Here is an 18,796-nt window from a genome sequence, read left to right as displayed (position 1 = left end):
AATTAACAACGGGTGCACTAGAGGGGTAACACTGAGACAAGCCCCAAAACAGGAATGAATTTATCAGTGAAGGCCGCTGACATTTTTTTTCCCTTCCTAATGTTTTCTGACTGTTTTTCAACAGTTTTGCATTTGGTTAGTGTCACTGTCACTACTGATAGCATGAGGCGATACCTGGACCCTACAGAGGTTGAAGAGGCAGTCCAACTCCTCCAGGATGGCACATCAATACATGCCATTACCAGAAGGTTTGCTGTGTTGTCCAGCACAGTCTCAAGAGCATGGAGGAGATTCCAGGAGACAGGCAGTTACTCAATCAGAGCTGGACAGGGCTGCAGAAGGTCCTCAACCCATCAGCAGGACAGCGATCTGCTCCTTTGTGCATGGAGGACCAGGATGAGCACTGCCAGAGCTCTACAAAATGACCTCCAGCAGGCCACTGGTGTGAATGTCTCTGACCAAACAATCAGAAAGAGATGTAATGAGAGTGGTTGGAGGGCCTGACATCCTCTAGTGGCCCCTGTGCTCGCTGACCGGCACCGTGAAGCTCGGTTGACATTTGCCATAGAACACAGGAATTGGCAGGTCTGCCAATGGCGCCCTGTGCTTTTCACAGATGAGAGCAGGTTCATCGTGAGCACATGTCACAGACATGGAAAGGTCTGGAGACGCCATGGAGAACATTATGCTACCTATAACATGGTTTAGCATGACCAGTTTGGTGGTGAGTCGGTGATGGTCTGAGAAGGCATATCCATGGAGGGACGTACAGACCTCTACAGGCTAGACAACGTTCCTTGTGGTGCACGACAATGCCTGGCCTCAAGTGGCAAGAGGATGCAGGCACTTCCTGGAGGATGAAGGAATTGAGACCATTGACTGGCCCCAACACTCACCTGACCTAAATCCAATACGTTTTGTTCTGTCTGACACCACCAGGTTGTTCCTCAGACTGTCCAGGAGCTCAGTGATGCCCCGTTTCAGTTCTGGGAGGAGATACCCCAGGACACCATCCATCGTCTCATTCGGAGCTTGTCCCGATATCGTCAGGCTGCATACAAGCATATGGAGGTCATGCAAACTACTGAGTACTGTTTTGAGTTGCTGCCAACGAATTTCAGAAAATGGACCAGTCTGCCACATCAGTTTTTCACTTTGATTTTGGAATGTCTTGAATTTAGCCCTCCTGGTTGATAATTTTCATTTCCATCAAACAATGTGGCATCTTTTCATTCCAAGCACATTAACCAGTCCATATCAATGTAAATATCCAGTTTGTTTTTCCCCCGCATTGAAATATGTGTTTTCAAAGTGTTCCTTTAATTTTTTGAGCAGTGTATAATGAATGTTGTATGGATTATTGAATGAGTATTGTTTATGTCATATATAGACAGCACATACATGAAGTAAACACATTTAGAACTAAGTATGTGCTAGTTGTTAGAGGTTCCATATTGTAAAAAAAAAACATCCTAAAATTGACATTAATAACCTGAACTGTTAAATTATGAAGTGTTTATACAGTCAGAGTCTGAAATGAACCGTGTTCATAGTATTTGTGCAGCAAAATAAATTTCAGTCACAATCTGTATGCATGTTTATGCTCAAAATGATTCATATAGGTACATGTCAAATCTTAATTTATTGCACATTTAACCAAAAGATTCATGAAGGATGATAAGAAATTTGGCATGGGTATGAATAATTTAAGGCTAAACCACAAGTCCAATATTTATTCCATGCGGATTTTTTTGTTTTCTCCTCCAACCCCTCAAGGAAAATCTGCATTTTAGGTGCTAAATGCTACGTTAACCAATCATCTGCAAACTCTATCGCCCCTTTGATGCTGCGTATGCGACTCAGAGGGGTTAACTGAGGGTTCCCACTTCAAACAGTTCCTGGCTGAGGCTGCATGGGGTGATAAAAAAATGAGGTGCATGCCAAAAAACAGCAGAAAAATGAAAAAATACTTAACACAACTGATCGTTGAGTGATGGTTTTCAGTGAATTTGTCACTACAAGCATGCTTTAATTTTAATTTACTGCAGGTTTTGTTAAGATATTCAGTAAGACATGTTAAATCCCAACGCTCCTGTAGCTCCAACTAACACGATTTTCACTGTTGGTAAGTAATAACAAATCTGCACATCCCTCCCAAATCCCACTGCTGACTCTTTAAATGAAACATCGGCACCACAGTCAAAAAGTATCCATTAATATTTTTTTTTTATACAAGAGAAATATTTCACTGCAAACAAAATCACCAAGCAGAAAAGCAATACTATCACAGCAACAGTAATCAGGCAAATGTGTGCAAATTAAAAAAAAGTTAAATTAAATTGAAAGAAAAACAACAAGAAAAAACACAAACACTCTCAGCAGTACACAATAAGACCTGTGCAAATTTCTCTAAGGGAAGTGAAGCCTTTCTGTCATCCTAGAAACAGAAAAGAAATCGACAAATTATTTCTTATACTGTTTGTGTTCATTGTATCAAGGCAACACAAAAATGAAATCCAAACATCTTCGCTTCGCTTTAAGCACGTACAACTTTTGTGAGTAAAAAGCCTTTAAAGAGTAGTTTGCAGGTCAATCACACCATAATCTAGATGATTTAATGTGCTACAGTTTCAAAAGGAAGAGGAGAACGAATTATGTAACAGTACATAGTAAGTCAAATGAAATGTGCCAGAAAGCAAGCATGATTTTCTGTGCAACATGACCCTCAATCCTCTAAGAAGCAGAAGATACGACAGGTAATATCACACTGCAGATTGCGACGGATATATGAGCAAAACGGTCAAAGTTTAAGGTGCAATTTTATGACGAAGCAGCAACTCCCAACTGTATGCAAACTGCATGAGACACAACAACACTTTATGAACGCGGTTAAAGTACGCACGGCAAGTAAGAAGGTAAAATATGTGATTTAGGATGAGTCTTTCAAACGTTAGATGGTGTATCGACAGATTTTTTTAAATGAACTTGATATAAATGTTAACACAAACTATAATTCAATCATATGATTTCCTTTACAGCTGAAAAAAACCCCACACTGAAGCATACACTACCTCTTTAAGCTCACACTTCTTCTTTTTCACCATTCCACCTCATTTGAAGAAGCCTCAGGTTCCCAGGATCTCTCTGTTATGATAAAACATCCCAGCACATTTCTTACTAATTTGATCTTTTAACTCACATTTTACGGTAAAATTTAATACAAAGCACACAACTTACTGCCTCGGTTAGGACTACTGGATGCTCTGGCAAGAATTCTGGCTTCTTCCTGGATTCGGGACAACTGGCCAGAGCGATTAAAAAATCCCTTGTGTAAGATATTCTAGCTACAAATTAAAGCAACAGTATAGGAGTTAAAATCAGGCAAATTCCACTAATGTAATACTTGTCCTTATTGTAAGCATGACAGTAAGTGTTTCTGGATGATCTGAAGCACGCGTCAATAAAAAACATTTTGTGTTTTACCTTTTTTCTGTTTGTGGAGGTTGACGATCTCGTAGAATTGCTCAATGCCGATGTTTGTCTACCAGGCGCAAAATATAAGACAAAAAGCTTGAGGGAAAAACTCCTTAATATGCTAAATATTCAATTATGCAACCATTTTGATGATTCATATCGTTCTTAAAGTATTTTATCAAGCTGGTAGTTTTCTATAAACACAACTTTAACACTATTTGTAGGCAATCTGAAGCCTTCTCCTTGGCATCTGGGAAATACTTTAAAAAATCCTGTTGCTAGAATAATCGTTAACAAGCTTGTGTTGATCTTAATAAATTGTCTTCTTACCTCATGATCTATCAGTTTCTGTGCACACGCAGCAGCATTTATTTGGGACTCTAAAGGAGGTGATAGGATTCTCATATGAACAACATTAAATATGAATAATAAAACCTTCCCGACTGATCATTTGATCCAGTGTGGCTGACCAGGTAGAGCCGAGTAGTCACCCATCTCAGCGGGGATGCAGCGGCGCAGAGGTCTCGCTGGCTCCAGGTGTTTTTGGAGGACTCTTCTTCTTGACACCTCCATCCTGGAATTATTGAGTTTCAAATGTGTTTAAACTACTGCCTTCAACAGGGCTTGCTTGTTATACATATACTGAGCAGTGTTTTCACTAACAGAAGCAGACATCAGCTAATAATCTTTCAATATACAGTTGAGTGTAAAATTATTCATACCCATGCTAGATTTTGACTTTTTATGCTTTTTTATTTGATCAATAGGTTTCTGTTGGTTGGAAATGGCATAAAATTGGGGGAAAAAGATGAGACGTTGCATTTTATATGTAAATGAATGGTAAAGTTAACTGTTTGAATTGTTACTAAAAGTTTCATGTGCAAAAGTGTTCATCCACCTTGAAATTGTCACAAATATTTGAGAAAATGCAGCCGCTATACCATTTTAACAGCTGAAGCGGCAGTTCTCTAGTCAGCTACAAGTCAATTACAAGTCATATTTGAATCCAAAGAGCTAATTAAGCTCGCTATAAGTCTGTATCACTAAGAAACAAATGTCTATCGTGGCCGCTCACGAGAAGTTTAAAGGCTATAAAGTCATGTGAAAGTGCCAGAAGCTGCAGTGAGAGCATAATGAAGAAGTACAAGGAGTCCAACACTGTGAAAAATCTTAGAGACATCAACAAGGATAGAAGGATCGGCACCAAGAGCATCCTGATGTATGCGAGTAGTTCTGGTAGCATTACAATAAGGTTAATCTTCATTCATGCAGACCAATAAGGACTCCAAATGCAAGTTTGTCCAAAAAAACAAAACAAAACACAGCATCAGGAAAAAAAAAAAAAGAAGTCGTCCCAAATTTCATTTGAAGCTTATTAGTATAGACATGAAGTGCTTGATTCATGTGGTGGCCAACAAGAGCCATGATGCTTATCTGAGAAAAGATATGAATGATTTGGGGCATAGGCTCCAGCACCTCCCATGACCCTAGTGAGGATAAAGCGGTGTATAGAGAATGGATGGATGGATGATTTGGGGCACAGCATTGTTTGTAAAATATATAAAGACGTAGAGAAAAGAACCTAAAGAACTGGAGATCAACACAAAGACGAGCGAAACAAAATCCTAGTGGAAACACACAGACTATTGATTGAGATGGTGAAAAATAAAGGCATTAATATTGATTATAATTGCACTTTTTGTAAAAATGTACATAAAAACCCCTTTGAACTAGTTTAATTATATCTAACATCTCTACCACAATGCTTTACTGTTCTTTATACCACTTGTTTGGGTCATTTCCAACCAGAATAAACTTAGTCAACAAATACAAAATCCCAGCGAATCAAAATTTGTGATGGGTATAAATAATTAAAGGCTTAACTGTGTTGCTTTAATATTACAATTAAGCTTGGTGAGCCACAGCTAAGGCCACATGTGAGAAATACTTAGAACCCTTATTTAATAGAATGTAGGGACTATGGATATTTTTTAATGTGTGGCTTTAACTGATTTTTCCTGATTCTGAGCACACAAGTAATCACTTTAAAATTGCATAAATGATAAGTATGCTACATAAACTAGCTAGCAATTTAAGTAGCGTCCTGCAGAAAACATAAATGCATCAGAAACATGCTAGTGACTTGTGCTGTACCATGGCTGGAGGTAGCACAGCAGCTAGCTAACTGTAGATGCTACAGTTTACACATACAAACTTAACTTTAGCTTAACTGTAAGTTAACCTCCCCTAACTCAATAATCCGTGAACACAACTAGTTAAAAAAAAAAACTTCCATCGTTTAATTGTGAATTAAATGGGTAACTTTGGTAAATAGGTGTCACCCTCCTGTTGCTCATCACAGCGTTTAATGGCAGAAATCTGGGGAAGGCAACGGCTAACGGTTGCACTAGCGGTTCAGTTTAACGTTTAGGAATCACTGTTTAATAGTGTGGCAAGTTAGGTAGTAATCCTCGAAAACCTTTTAAAACGAGTCTGAACTAGTTGAAAGTGATGGAAACCTCAACTGGAAAATGATGCAGGAGTTTAAACTGAGCTAAACTATCATTTTTAGCTAGCAACGCTGCAACAACAACTCATAGAGGCAAAGCTACTTTCGGTATACGCCTTTTCTTTACATGATAAAGATATTTCATGAATATTACCTGTTTTTTTCTACTTAATTCTTCTCAGCGTGGTTTTCTCCCTGCTCACCTCAGCGGTGTCAAGCTGGTCCAGCCATACACTTTGTTTCCGGTTTTCAAAATAAAAGCTGGAACTAGCACATCCGGTAACTCAGTCATTCAAAACTTCGTAGAGTGGATTTTTATTTGCCAGCAAGTGTCTTCTGGCGGCAACCTAAATAAACAAGTGACAAGAGATGGTAGGACTATTTGTAGCTGTTCTTTTCAATATTTTTTATAAAAAATGCAACATCCAAATTTATTCATACTCCATGAAATTTCACTAATATTTGAGACAATGCAGCTTAATGCAAGTAGCCTTTGTAATTTCTACCATGCTCTACATTATTATAATGCTCTATAAACTGAGAATAGCTCATGCAGTAGTTCTCTAGGTAGTATTAGTTAAGATGCAATTCATGGCTAAAGCCAAAGTGCTCAGTGACTCACTGTGTCTGCTCACAAGACGGGAAAACACTATTAAGACATAATCAAATGTTTTCAAGGTCTAGTGGCCACAATGCAAAGCATCAAGAAAAAGTACAAGTAGTTTCACAGTGACAAATCTGAGGGCTGCTAGGAAGACAAAAGATAACCCTGCACTGACAAGAATTGTATGAATTATGTAATATGAATAATTTTAGACATGGCATTTTCAATAGAAATATATTTATTATAAATAGGAAATAAAGCTTCAAGAAATATGTCATACTGTCTTTTGCCACTTGTTTTTACCATTTCCAGCCAGAAGACATCTTTTAGTTGGAAAAAATCCACAATAAATTAAAATCTGGCAGGGACATCAATAATTTTGGGCTTGACTTTATTTTTAGAAGTCCAATAGAAACAAACTATGGACATTCAACCTTTTAACAAATTTGAAAGCAGTCCATGAATAATCTTATTGTAGATACTGGCTGATTATGTTTACTCCCAGTTTTTAAAAAAAACTACCCGATCTATTATTTCCAGTTATTTTTCATGTCTGTCATCAATATTTATCTTAACTAGGAAAAAAAACAGGTTTTACTTGGTAGAATTTCTCCGATTATAAATAACACAACACATTCAAATCCTATTCGTGTCATCACTGAGGTTAAAAAAAAATGCTAAAACTCCCCACATTCAAACTAGTAATAGCTTTTCGATAGTCATTGATAGAGGCTGATAAAACAGACCATACTCTGCTATATTGGATCATTCATTACATTAATTCTGTCAGTTTCACAACTTTCGTTCAAGCTCTACTAACATGACGCATAATTTTGTGTCTGTGCAGCTTTCAGTGCAACCCTGTTTCTTACCAGGCGTTCGACAGGATGTCATCCAAACCTGCAGCTGGCACTGAACCATCTTTATGTCAGAGAGAAGAAGTGACCTCAATATCTGAAATAAACAAATTCTCAGTGATCCAATTTTACATCTTTCTCTACAATCAATTTTTACAAAAGGCAAACACTGGATATAATAGCACAATATACAATCACAGAAACAATGATTAATTCTTAAATCTAATCAGTAACAGGAGCTTCATGTCAGAAAGCAACTATTTTTGAACTGAGGTGAAAAATGAGTGAAAAAAGGCGATAATTTAAGTCACATCGCAGTGTTTTTATTACAAACAGACATGTTGTGGAACAAAGAAAAGAATTTTGCTGCAGTGCTTCTCAGTTACAAGCTGAATTCAACAGAAATATGTAAGTCAGCAAACCAAACTTCAAGTATTCACAAACAAACCCCAGATTTAGTCAACGTATTGCCTAATCACAATGAAAAAATGCAATAAAAAAATATCAATTCACTTTACTCACAATCATAAAGCCATGCTAGTTTAACTAAAAATAAAAAAGGAAGCATGAAAAGACAGTTGTGTCTCATTTATCATCTATGTCTCAATCAACATCGTGTATTTGTCCATTGCGCACTCAGGACACATCAGTTGCCATGAAACCCAAAGACACTTTCACACAAGCAGTAGTTGTATTTTTCTAGGACCTATTGGTCTTCCACTTAGCTCCCTGATAGCCGTTAACGCCTCCTGACGGGACTCGAACACCAAAGTGGCCTGGCCTTTAGGTTTCCCATTCGACTCATACTGCAGTGACACAGATCCAGGTATGATGTGGTATCCGTAGCAAAAATCATAGATCTCCTCGCTTCTGATTTGGAATGGCAAGTTGGCTAACTGTACACATGTGGGACCATCAAAATGCTGCACTGGGGGTCATAGCTGCCACGATCTCCATTACCCTTGTCCTGTGAAGAATAAGGGTCGACTGCATGAGGTTCATAATCGAAGCCTCCATGGAAAGGACCTGGTGCGTCAGCCATCGGCATATTATGATCATGAGGACTCCTATAGTCGGAGTACAAAGCGTCACCAGAGGGGAAGGACGCCTCGCTCCTCCCCAAGTACCGCTCCTCTCTTGGCGGTGGCTCCTGCCCCACCGGAGGCTCGGCACTCAACTGCTGCATCTGAGAGCGTGAAATGCACTTCAGTACAACCTCTGACCCCAGAAACCGCCGTCCACTGAGAGAGAGAGCCCTCGCAGCCTCTGCCTCGGACCCAAGAAGAACCACAGCCTTTCCAACCCCGGCGCCTCTGTGGTCGTGCAGCACGCGCACCTCTGCAACATTAAACCCATGGAAGAAATCCATGATCTCAATCTTTCGCACATCGAATGGGAGGTTCTGCATGAATACGCAGGCTTTCTCAGAGTCATAAGAAGCACTGGGGTGATGGAGAGGCCTCTCCTGAAACCTCTCTGAGTTTCCGGGCGGTCGGACACCCATACTCTGAGTCTCCAAGATGGTGATCATGTTCTCTCTCGATATTGGACGGGTGTAAATCAATCGACCTAAAAACTGTCTCTCCTCAAAACTTAAAGCCTCACAATAATCACGCTGATTATTGAACAGTACAAACGCAGATCTACTTCTTCTCCCTTCGCTGTCATTTAAGTGCAGGATCTGGTCGTCCTCCAGCTTTGCATTATGAAACAGCTGCTTTATGTCTTCTTTTTCCACTGCAAAGGACAGGTTCTCCAACATGACACAGTACTCGTTGTCTGAGGGAGCAGCATGCCTCTTGGCCAAAGGTGATCGTGACCTTACACGATGTGGTGGATTCCTCTGATTGCGCAGAGGTGATCTCCCCCTTTCAAAGTTGTTGTTCCTGTTGACAGCCATCGGCGGTCTACCAGTTGCTCGACACCAATCATTGATCGTTGTCGTGGAGACCTCAATATACCTCGATCCAATGTATTGCCTATCCCTCTGCAAGCCTTCCGCTGCATCCTCTCTTGTTGCGAATTTGATGAGACCATTCCCATTGTTTGAGCCATCTCGATTTTTTAACAAGACAATTTCGAGAACGCGTAAACCACCAAAAAAGTCAAAGACCTCCTTTTCGGTCACAGTGAAAGGCAGTCCTTTTAGAAACAAGCACGTGAAGTCGTCGTCGTTTGAAGCCCTCTGGTGCTGGGATGGAGGAGTAAACCTCGATCTGCTACCTGATCTCCTGCCTACTTCAGGGTCGGCAGATCTCTGAGCAGTTCTGGTGTTCTCTTCAAGTTGCCTCTTTTGTTCCAGCTCTGCAATTCTGGTGCTTCTTTCAAGCACGGCCTGCATCTCTGTTTTACTGCTCAGCAGCAACGTGACAGGTGCACCTTTAATGACGCCCCCCGACCGTGTCATGGCTCTTCTTGCATCCTCGTCTGAGGCAAAGAGAATGAACGCTTCCTCTCGCTCCCCACCAATTATATGCACCCCTCCGTCTGGAATTTTGAGGCCAGTGAAGAACCTGCGAATATCCTCAGTACCCGCTGTGACTCTCAGGCCCTGTAAACGGATGACGACCACCATGATGTCTCAAAAACAACAGCACCTGTAGACAGAAGGGTATAGAATAATATTATTTCCAACAGAGCGTCTCTAGCTCGGCCATTTCCCGACATTCCAATAAGAAACTTGAATAGGAATGCAAAGTGAAGGGCATCAGAGACAAGAAAAACCATTCCAATCAATGCCCGTAATAGCCACCTTCAAAACACACAAGACTGCAAAGTAAAATTTGGTGACATGTCAAAACACAACATAAACTTAAGGCATCTGTCCTTCAGCATGACATGACAGCGAAAGGAAAAATCTTAAATACTAACCAAGACCCACTTTCCGACCAAACTTTTACTTCACTGTTTGTTAAAATGTGTGAATATCTCCTCAAGTTCCACTAGTTGTCTGTTCTGTGTGCTGAAAAAGAAATCCAGTGTTTGTGCACAACTCTGGCTCTGGAAATGAGAAACTTAGAACAATCTGCACACCACCATCCCTGCATGTCCCAAGCATGTTTGCACTCATACAAGTTTATGTTCTACGCAGTTTAGGAAAAATTGAATGACAAGAAATCTGCCAAATTATATCTAAATATAATATGTAACTATCAAGAACCTTTTATCCAGAATCTCAGACTCCACCTTTAAAAATCAAGCTCCACACAAGACTCTCCACTAATTTTGAAAATCCATTGGAACAATTTGTACCAGTATATTAAAAAAATGCTTTTTTTTAAAGTTAAGTTTTCCAACAAGTATTTAAACCAATTCAGCCAACAAAGTATGAAACTATCTACATGCCATTTATATTTGCTTTTATACTACCAACTCTGATCCCAACGCAATAATTCCAAATGTGTCACTCAGCAACCACAAGCTGGAAAGCACCAAGCGATCCATCTACAACATTAATCTCTAAACAAGAATCACACGGGTGTCACAGTCTGTTCATTAACAATGCCACTGGTTTTGCATGTTTAGGATAAATAACAACTACTTGCATTACTGGTACAATTATGCCAAAACATGCAACCAATTGTAGCTCTGGTGATATTTTTGAAACTGTTTTGATTGACTAAGTGAAATATTCAGATGTTTCACCTACCACAGAACAAACCAGCATTCCTTACCAAATCTTACTATGACTTGGCTTTTCTTTTATACTTGAACTAACTTCACAGTGAACATTTACATTTCCTCTGACTGGACAGACTTCTCCATGAGGCACACCACATTTCTGATGGGGAAAACAACCCCCACAGGAACCAGGATGTTGTCCCTCCTACAGGTTCCTCCTCTCCATTGCAGCCTTGTTCTAACTCCTCCAGCCACGTTTCCAAGATATTCCTTTCATGGCAGCAGTAACACAAGATTGTGGATTACAGAGTTTGTAAATCTACTCCCCAGCGGTAGTTTGTTCTTCCAGAGACTGGTACCCTGCTCCATCTGATAGCAACAGAGCCCTTTTTCTCATGCCTTTTAACTGTCCTCTGGCCAAAGCATCCTTTCCTCCTTGGTACAAACTGAAACGCTTAAATAAAACTGTCATCACCAGAGCTCCTTGTACGTTCTTATACAGACATTTCAACCGCAATAATACTTCAACCAAATGCTCCAGTTTCACATATCAGATGCAAACCATCATGAAAGCACATAACGTTAATGCAAAGTTTATGCATTAAAAAACCCCAAGCGTGCCCCCTCCATGGCACATAAACAGCCTGTCATATCCCTGGATGATGGACCCGTTTCGCCCTCCATGGCTCTCCGCGTGGATTCCGAGCAGGTTTTCCAAAGTTCACTAGTCCGCGGTTGCCCGAGCCTTTCATCCCCTCTATCCACACCTCCACCACGGCTTTAGACTGGCAGCTGTCTTTACCCCGAGTCCTCCACCTAAGCAACACACTCCCGACAGCGTGCTCTAAGGCCAAACAAATTTGACGTCGGGATGCGCAGTCCTTCTCCAGTGTTACCCCGTCCAGGCCAGCCAATAGGAATCTTAACCTTAGTGTGGTGCAGCAGGTTCACTCCGGTCACCTTCCTTGCTTTTTTATCATTTAAAGTGAATCTTGCTTTATACTTTATGTATGTTGTAATTGCTTTGGTGTGCTATGATCTGTGTACCCTAATGAATAGACTACAAGTGGTTACATTTTTCTCCTATTTGTATTTTTTTTTAAATTTCTTTATTTAAAGTGTACAATATCAAAATTTCATCCATTCTAGCTGTAGATGATGAGATAGCATCAGCAAGTTGACTGCAGGGGTAGCAGTCAAATAGTATGCTGTGCTGGTGCCAAATGCCCACTGAAACACTACATTGATATCAATTTTAGTAAGACAATCCAAAGTCCTTTTCTCTCTCTCAGCTGGGTGTGTGAGAAGCCTGCATTCCTGTAAACAGGCAGCGATAAAGAGGCCAGATAAGGAGAAAGAATCACCACTACAATATGGGTCATAATGGCATTCCTGGTCTGCAACATCAGATGCCACAATGCAACACTTGAGATGACCATAAATCTCAACACATGAAACCAACCAACACCAACTCCTGTATTGTAAACACTGTACAACCTTTAATTACCATCCTTAACTAGCATCCCCACCAACTGTCAAAACTTTAGCCACCTGCAAGCCACTTATCACAACACCACCGTTCAACAAGAAAAAGGAGTGGCAGGCATCATGCAAATATTGATCATCTGTCAAAAACAGACTGCATGTTTCCTGGTAAAGTTGCATCACTTGATTTACATACACATCTACTGCTACTTTAACCCTCCTGTTGTCTTCATTTACAGGCACCAAAAAATAGTTTCCTTGTCTGAAAAAAAAAAAAAATCCAAAAATTCAGCAAAAAAATTCCCCAAACTTCTGAAAATTTGCAAAACCTCCAGGAAGAAAATTCCAATAATTTATTAAGAGTTTCATTTTAAAAAAAAATCCACAAATTTGGAAAGAAAGTACTTGTAAATATTTTCACAAAATAAGTAAAAATCTTCCAAAACAATCCGAAAAATATCTGAAGGGATTACATGTATACCAGTTAAACTTGTAATATTTTCTTTAAGAACACTTCTTTTTTCCACCAAAAAATGTTCCCAAAAATGTTGACAAAGTGGACATCAAAAGTTTCACTGTGAAAATATATATTAGTTTTTTTTCCACATTTTCAAACTTTAAAACAGGTCAATTTTGACCTGCAGGACAACACGAGGGTTAAGTGCATCAAACTGTCATAATGTGCACATACACATAAATGTCTGTGGTAATGGCAAAAGTGTATCTTTGTGAACCTTATAAATGAATAACTGTGACCAAAATAATGCTTGCAGTTTACTCTGTGATCAAACCTGACATATAGGATAATTAGGAAATGCTATAGTATTGTTCCTGATGCTTTGCCTATATGTGTTTAATATATCTTAAATCCTCATTTATATTGTGTTTAACATGCTTTATAGATGGATTTCACCATCATAAAGTAAAAATATTACCTCATTTGCACCTGCAGTCTTTAAATGAATCAGCCACATGAATTAAATAAAGTAATTTCCATCCATGAATAAGACTTCAGTCGAAATGTAGGGACAGCAATCCTTTTGAACAAATAAAAAGGTATTTCAGGGGTTGAAATCGTCTTTTAAACCCATTTCAACCTACGATAAACAACAACTGTATTGATATAATGTATGGTACAGAGTAGTAACGCAATGAGTTCTTGACAGATGATCACTTTCTGTCAGCAAATCAGTTGCATAACACACAAATAAAGCTCGATGCTCGCCATCCACGTAGACAAATCAACCGCAATGACAAATTTACTTAAATGTGCCACCCAAAGCGGAGCAAAGCAAAAGCACAATGGAAAGCCCAGTACACAGCAGCCGCGTCCCCATAAATAACACCTGCATGTCATCGCCAACCACATCATTCAATAACGTTAACTGACCAAAAATACACAATTTGAAATTCCCGTTGTGTGCAGTTTAACTCAGCTAGTTCTGCAAACACCTCTGTCGTCCAAATCAAGCTCAGCAAAACGTCGACTCAAGCTAATGTTAGCTTTGTAGCCACCAAGCTAGGCCTGTAGCATTAGCGCATTCGGCGGACAACACTGACCGACGAAGAATACCGACGTATTCTTTGTAATTAACGCCACGTTATTGCTCCTCACCAACGACAACACTTACACAAAAGGCAAGCAAAGGCTCTTGAGCAACAATGAGATTGGAAGATAAATTCTCCGGTCAGCTAAATTCAACTTCCTTCCTGCCGCGGTCTCGTGTGTCAAGAAAGGTTTCTTCTTCTGCTGACGACACTTGCGGCGGACCTGACGCAGCAGACGCGTGCTGCTACCCCCACAGGCCATTTGTGGAATTATATCGACAAAGGTAAATCCTCGCATAGCAGAGACGAAAATACACATCTTGATTTTAAGCTCTGTTGCTTTACCCCCTTTTTTGGTAATATGTTTACTATTCCTTGCATTATTACGCTCCTACATTAAACCATTCCACATAGTCGAACTGTTTCCCCTTTTCCACGCTGCAGTAGCATCTGTGCACATAATTACCTTTACTGAACTAACGTTTTCCACCCAAGTGCTTGCATGATTGCCACTAAATCCACATTTAAGACTGATACATGACTTTATATCCACTTTCCATGCTATATCTCTGTCTACTGCAGTTTTTGTAATAAAATTCTTGGTGTCATCATTGTTAATAAGCATTACATCTACCCATTTTTCTTTAAGATGGCTACTAACTTTGGTGGCCAGCACACTGCCATTTTCTTTCACTTCCTGTACTCTCATGGAATTTACTCGGCTTTCCATACTCGTTGTTCCACACCTTCTCTGATGTTCCCAGTGCTGCCCCCTCAAACACTTAGCAGGTATTGAGGCCTTATGGAAACAATAGGTTCATTGTTGTCTGGCAAACAATAGATTTGTGCATTACTGCCACCAGAGAGATCAAAATGTCTAGAATTTACTATATTTATTCACAAAAGGAATAAAAAGGACAGAAAAAATATACTAGCTAATTAAATTATTGTGGTTTATACAAAAGTGTAAAACTGGTTGGTTTCCTCATTCAAAAAAACATATAAATCTTGCTCAGATTTACGCTGCAGGGACGGATTATACCGAGACTTCATCCGTTCAATCACTGTATCAGCTCAGCAGTTTTTCTTCTACATGCATTTTTTTTCAGCAGTCTTGGCAGTGAAACAAACCAGTTAAGGTTTAAGCTCCATTGAATTTACCTCGGGATTAATAAAGTATCGATCTATCTATCTTTCTATAAATACTGTTGCACCTCGACTGTTTTTGCTGCAACTCATCCAGATTTCCACAACAGTTCCAACGACACGATCTAAAAATCTGTCATGAGTGAACTGACAGCCATCGACGTTCGAATTGATCAGATGCTGCCGCTCCAGTCGGAGGCCATCAGTGGTCAAAGCTTTCTCCTCGGCAGGATCCATCGTCTCTATTTACAGTCCATTCTCTTTGAACTGCATTATCGATCTTGGCCTAGGTCACAGAGGTTTGGCATGAAGGTGGGGTGGGGTGAGAACGCAGAGGAGGAAGCTTCCCCTGGGTGTCTCCAGTGCCAGCTTCCTCTTATAGAGCATTTGACCCTGCTCTTGGCTTTACTGCTCAATGTAGCAGCCTTATTTTCAACACATAGTTGATGGCTGCCAATATTGAGAACAAAGTCCCGTCGCTGCTTTTCAACAGAAGCTTAGAAATACTGTAAACAAACACACCTGATCTGCGTGAGGCCAAAGGTTTGGAGGTTCATTTTTATTTCATTCCTTTTCTCCATTTTCAACAGGTGATTTAAAAAAAACAGCAGTTTGCATTATGAATTCCTGCTTTCCACACTGTGCCAGGTGTTCTGTACCTTCACACTTGCCGCTCAGCTGTGGGCTTTTTCTCACTCTTGCTGTTGTTATTTTACTCTCCAGTCCATTAGCGACACTGCTGCCATGAGCCGGGGCCGATAAACCGTCTGGCCGGGCTCCTGAAACAGATAGCAGCCAAATGGAGTGAAAAAGTAAAAGCAATTAAAGCTACAAGCAGCGTTGGACGGGTTCTCACATCCTTGCTGGTTGGCGAGTCCATACATGTCCACCAGGTGGCGTTTCGACCGAGAGTGCATGTCGAACTGTGAACGTGATGAAGGTTGGACTCTGATCACACATGTAAAATTTCAGGCAGATTGGAGCATGTACAGGCTAGTCATAGAGCTTTTCCTATGCATCCACCAGGTGGCACTGCGACCGAGAATGTATTTTGGCCTATGGATGTGATCAGGATTGGTCTCTGATCACACATGTAAAGTTTCAAGCAGATTGGAGCATGTACAGGCTAGTTTTAGAGCATTTCCTTCCATCCAGCAGGTGGCGCTATGACTATGGCTTTAAATCAGCATGTGAATGTCATCAGGGCAGAACATTGATCATACATGTAAAGTCTGAGACAGATTGGAGCATGTTCAGGGCACTTACACAGCATTTCCTGGTTCATGTCGAATTGTAAATTTCCAGGGGTCACCATTTCTACGTCCTCAGACTTTTGTGGAGCATTTTCATAACTTCCGATCACCCATGCCTGCAGTACATCCTGGCCAAATTTCAGCTCTGTTGGAGTTACCCTGTTTGTGGGTTTTTGGGCATGGGTGTCAATTACATTTTTGTTGTCTTGACCAGTTACATATGCCTACCCCAAATTTCATAACTCTGGATGACACACATTGGCCGGAGTAAATGTTTGAAATGTTCCAGGTGGCACTGTGGAGCCATTTTGCCACAATCGGGTGAAATTCCCCTAAAACATGAAATGTCATTTGATGAAACCATAATCCTACAACTTAATATTTCACTTTTTTCTGTTCTTAATAGTGCAGTTTTAGTCTTGCCACACTCCCAATTCTATTCCTTATAAAGAGCACTGTCTTTGTCTTATCAACTAGAAATTCAAAACCCAATTTATATGATAATCTAGTCTCCTGTAGTTTTACAAGAAATTCCAATTTGCCCCTCCTTTTTTTATATGGCCAAATCATTTGCAAAAAGTAAAATCATGCAGTTGCCCATTGCCATGAATAAATCATGCATCATTATGGAGAATAATAAATGGCTTATTATACTTTCTAATCAACAACAAATGTTATTGAACGGTCATTTTATATTGTAGTTTGTCTCCTTGATCCTTGATCCATTTACATATCTGACCCTTGACATCATATCTTGTTCCTTCTATATAAAAAGACAGTCATTAAACTGTCTTTGTTTATTTGGACCTTCCTTATTTCATGTTCTAAACATAAAGCTATGGTACTTCTTCCTCCCCTATAGAGCCACTCTGGCTATAGATATGTATCCTCCTTTTTTTCTATGTATCCTCTCTTTCATCTATCATTTTCTCAGTTATTTTAAATATTTTGGAGGTTAAAGTAATTGGTCTGCTATTCTTTTGGTTTGGTTTGTGTATTATTTTCCTTGTTTGTGGAATTGAACAGTGTCCCTCTTTCCTGCCCTCCAAAACTTTATTACATAGTTGTAGTAGAATATTTTTGCATGATTTATTGGGATGGTTTACTATTATATAACAAATCCAGTCCTTTTGCAGTGCTGAGGTGCTCAGTTCTGTATTTGTAAGAGTCGTGTTTATTAGGTCATGTTGTAAGTCTTTCTCATGCTATAGCAGCATTTAAAGTAGTTCCCCTTTCTTTTTTTGCTGTCTTCAGTAATATCAGTATCAGTTCGATTGCCCAAATGTGTGTAAACATAGAACAAATACCAAAGAAGCCCATGCATTTAAACAAAAATGACAGGTTAAGCTGTTGTGTACAACTGTACAACCATACGTAAATTGTGCAGACTCTGATTAAACAGGAATTAAAGCAGTTACGGTATTAACAATAATTACAGGATTGCTGGCTCTTAAATATGGTAGTTAGGCGGATGATGGCGCAGTGGAGCACAGAACAGCATTAATAAAAGTAGCGCCTGGCATTCAAAACTGGTTTAATTGTTCATCAGAATGATTGCTCGAGGGAAGAAACTGTTTTTGTGATTGGTTGTTTTGCAGATCAGTGCTTTGTAGCAGCTACCAGAGGAGAGGATCTGGAACAGGTTGTGTCCAAAGCATGAACTGGTTGTTTCCTAGGTCTGCACGTGTATAAATCCTGGATGGTAGGTAGGATTTTCTCTGCAATCCTCAATTAATGTCTTATTTGGTGTCCGAATCATGACATTTCATATATGTTTGTGTCAGCATCTTTCAATTAATCCCATTCATTCCTAAGTGCTTCAGCAAGGGAGCAATAAGTATCTTTATTTGGTGCTTGAGGGCATTCCACCTCTGGTCCAGGGGGCTTCCTTAGCTCAAAGCTCTTGGATGACAAACAAAAAGAGGATTAACATGACCACGACGACTGAGAATCCAATGATCTGCACGGACAAAAATCCCATTCATTATTTTTATTCCTCCTCCTCCTCCTCCTTGTTCTTCTTCAGAGGTTGCGGCAAAAAACAACCTCTAATGTGCATACTGCCATCTACTGTGCAAGCATGTGTGACACCATGACCTTATGAAGAGGTTATTGAAGCTATTTTATTGAGTTGAATGAATAAATCCACTCATACCTGCACTTGTTTACCACCTATTTCAAACACAGTCGTGTTGTTTTAAATGCACGTGTTCTTTTTTCAGTGGCCACAAGTTGTTTAGTTTCGCTTTTGTGCTCACATGAGTTTAAAAGTACTGACAAGGTAGTGCAACTTTTAGAT

The 18,796-nt window shown here is 39.8% G+C and overlaps 2 protein-coding genes across 3 annotated transcripts; both read right to left on the bottom strand.

The window, feature by feature from the left end:
• Positions 1–1,623: 1,623 nt before the first annotated feature.
• Positions 1,624–14,322, bottom strand: gra (granulito). Of its 2 annotated transcripts, XM_051956524.1 has the most exons (9): positions 14,182–14,318; positions 7,460–7,541; positions 6,138–6,330; positions 3,945–4,048; positions 3,805–3,854; positions 3,484–3,541; positions 3,238–3,344; positions 3,072–3,144; positions 1,624–2,437 (listed from the first exon to the last, which is right to left on the bottom strand). In XM_051956524.1, exons 4-8 carry the CDS (start codon positions 4,045–4,047, stop codon positions 3,082–3,084), a joined length of 381 nt encoding a protein of 126 aa, XP_051812484.1. In that variant the 5' UTR covers position 4,048; positions 6,138–6,330; positions 7,460–7,541; positions 14,182–14,318; the 3' UTR covers positions 1,624–2,437; positions 3,072–3,081. The 2 variants fall into 2 exon arrangements, 1 of the variants encoding a protein (XP_051812484.1); XR_007945377.1 differs by lacking the exon at positions 6,138–6,330 and having other exon boundaries at positions 14,182–14,322.
• Positions 7,746–14,186, bottom strand: rbm12bb (RNA binding motif protein 12Bb). The gene is given in 3 exon segments (XM_022208345.2): positions 7,746–8,381; positions 8,384–10,041; positions 10,316–14,186. Coding segments are annotated over 2 exon segments (1,899 nt in total). The 5' UTR covers positions 10,020–10,041; positions 10,316–14,186; the 3' UTR covers positions 7,746–8,118.
• Positions 14,323–18,796: the final 4,474 nt, after the last annotated feature.

This window comes from Acanthochromis polyacanthus, chromosome 12 (assembly GCF_021347895.1).
Source record: "Acanthochromis polyacanthus isolate Apoly-LR-REF ecotype Palm Island chromosome 12, KAUST_Apoly_ChrSc, whole genome shotgun sequence".
In the NCBI taxonomy this organism is placed as follows: Eukaryota; Metazoa; Chordata; class Actinopteri; family Pomacentridae; genus Acanthochromis; species Acanthochromis polyacanthus.
Note: the sequence above shows the minus strand (reverse complement) of the source record. Positions and strands in the feature narration are given on the sequence as shown.

Bases quoted from the DNA above. Each gene is read 5' to 3' on its own strand.
- gra (XM_051956524.1), bottom strand. From the start codon at position 4,047: ATGGAGGTGTCAAGAAGAAGAGTCCTCCAAAAACACCTGGAGCCAGCG. The intron at 3,345-3,483 runs GTAAAACACAAA...TTTAATTTGTAG, and splicing joins CCTCCACAAACAGAAAAAAG to CTAGAATATCTTACACAAGG. The intron at 3,145-3,237 runs GTAAGTTGTGTG...TTATCATAACAG, and splicing joins CAGTAGTCCTAACCGAGGCA to AGAGATCCTGGGAACCTGAG.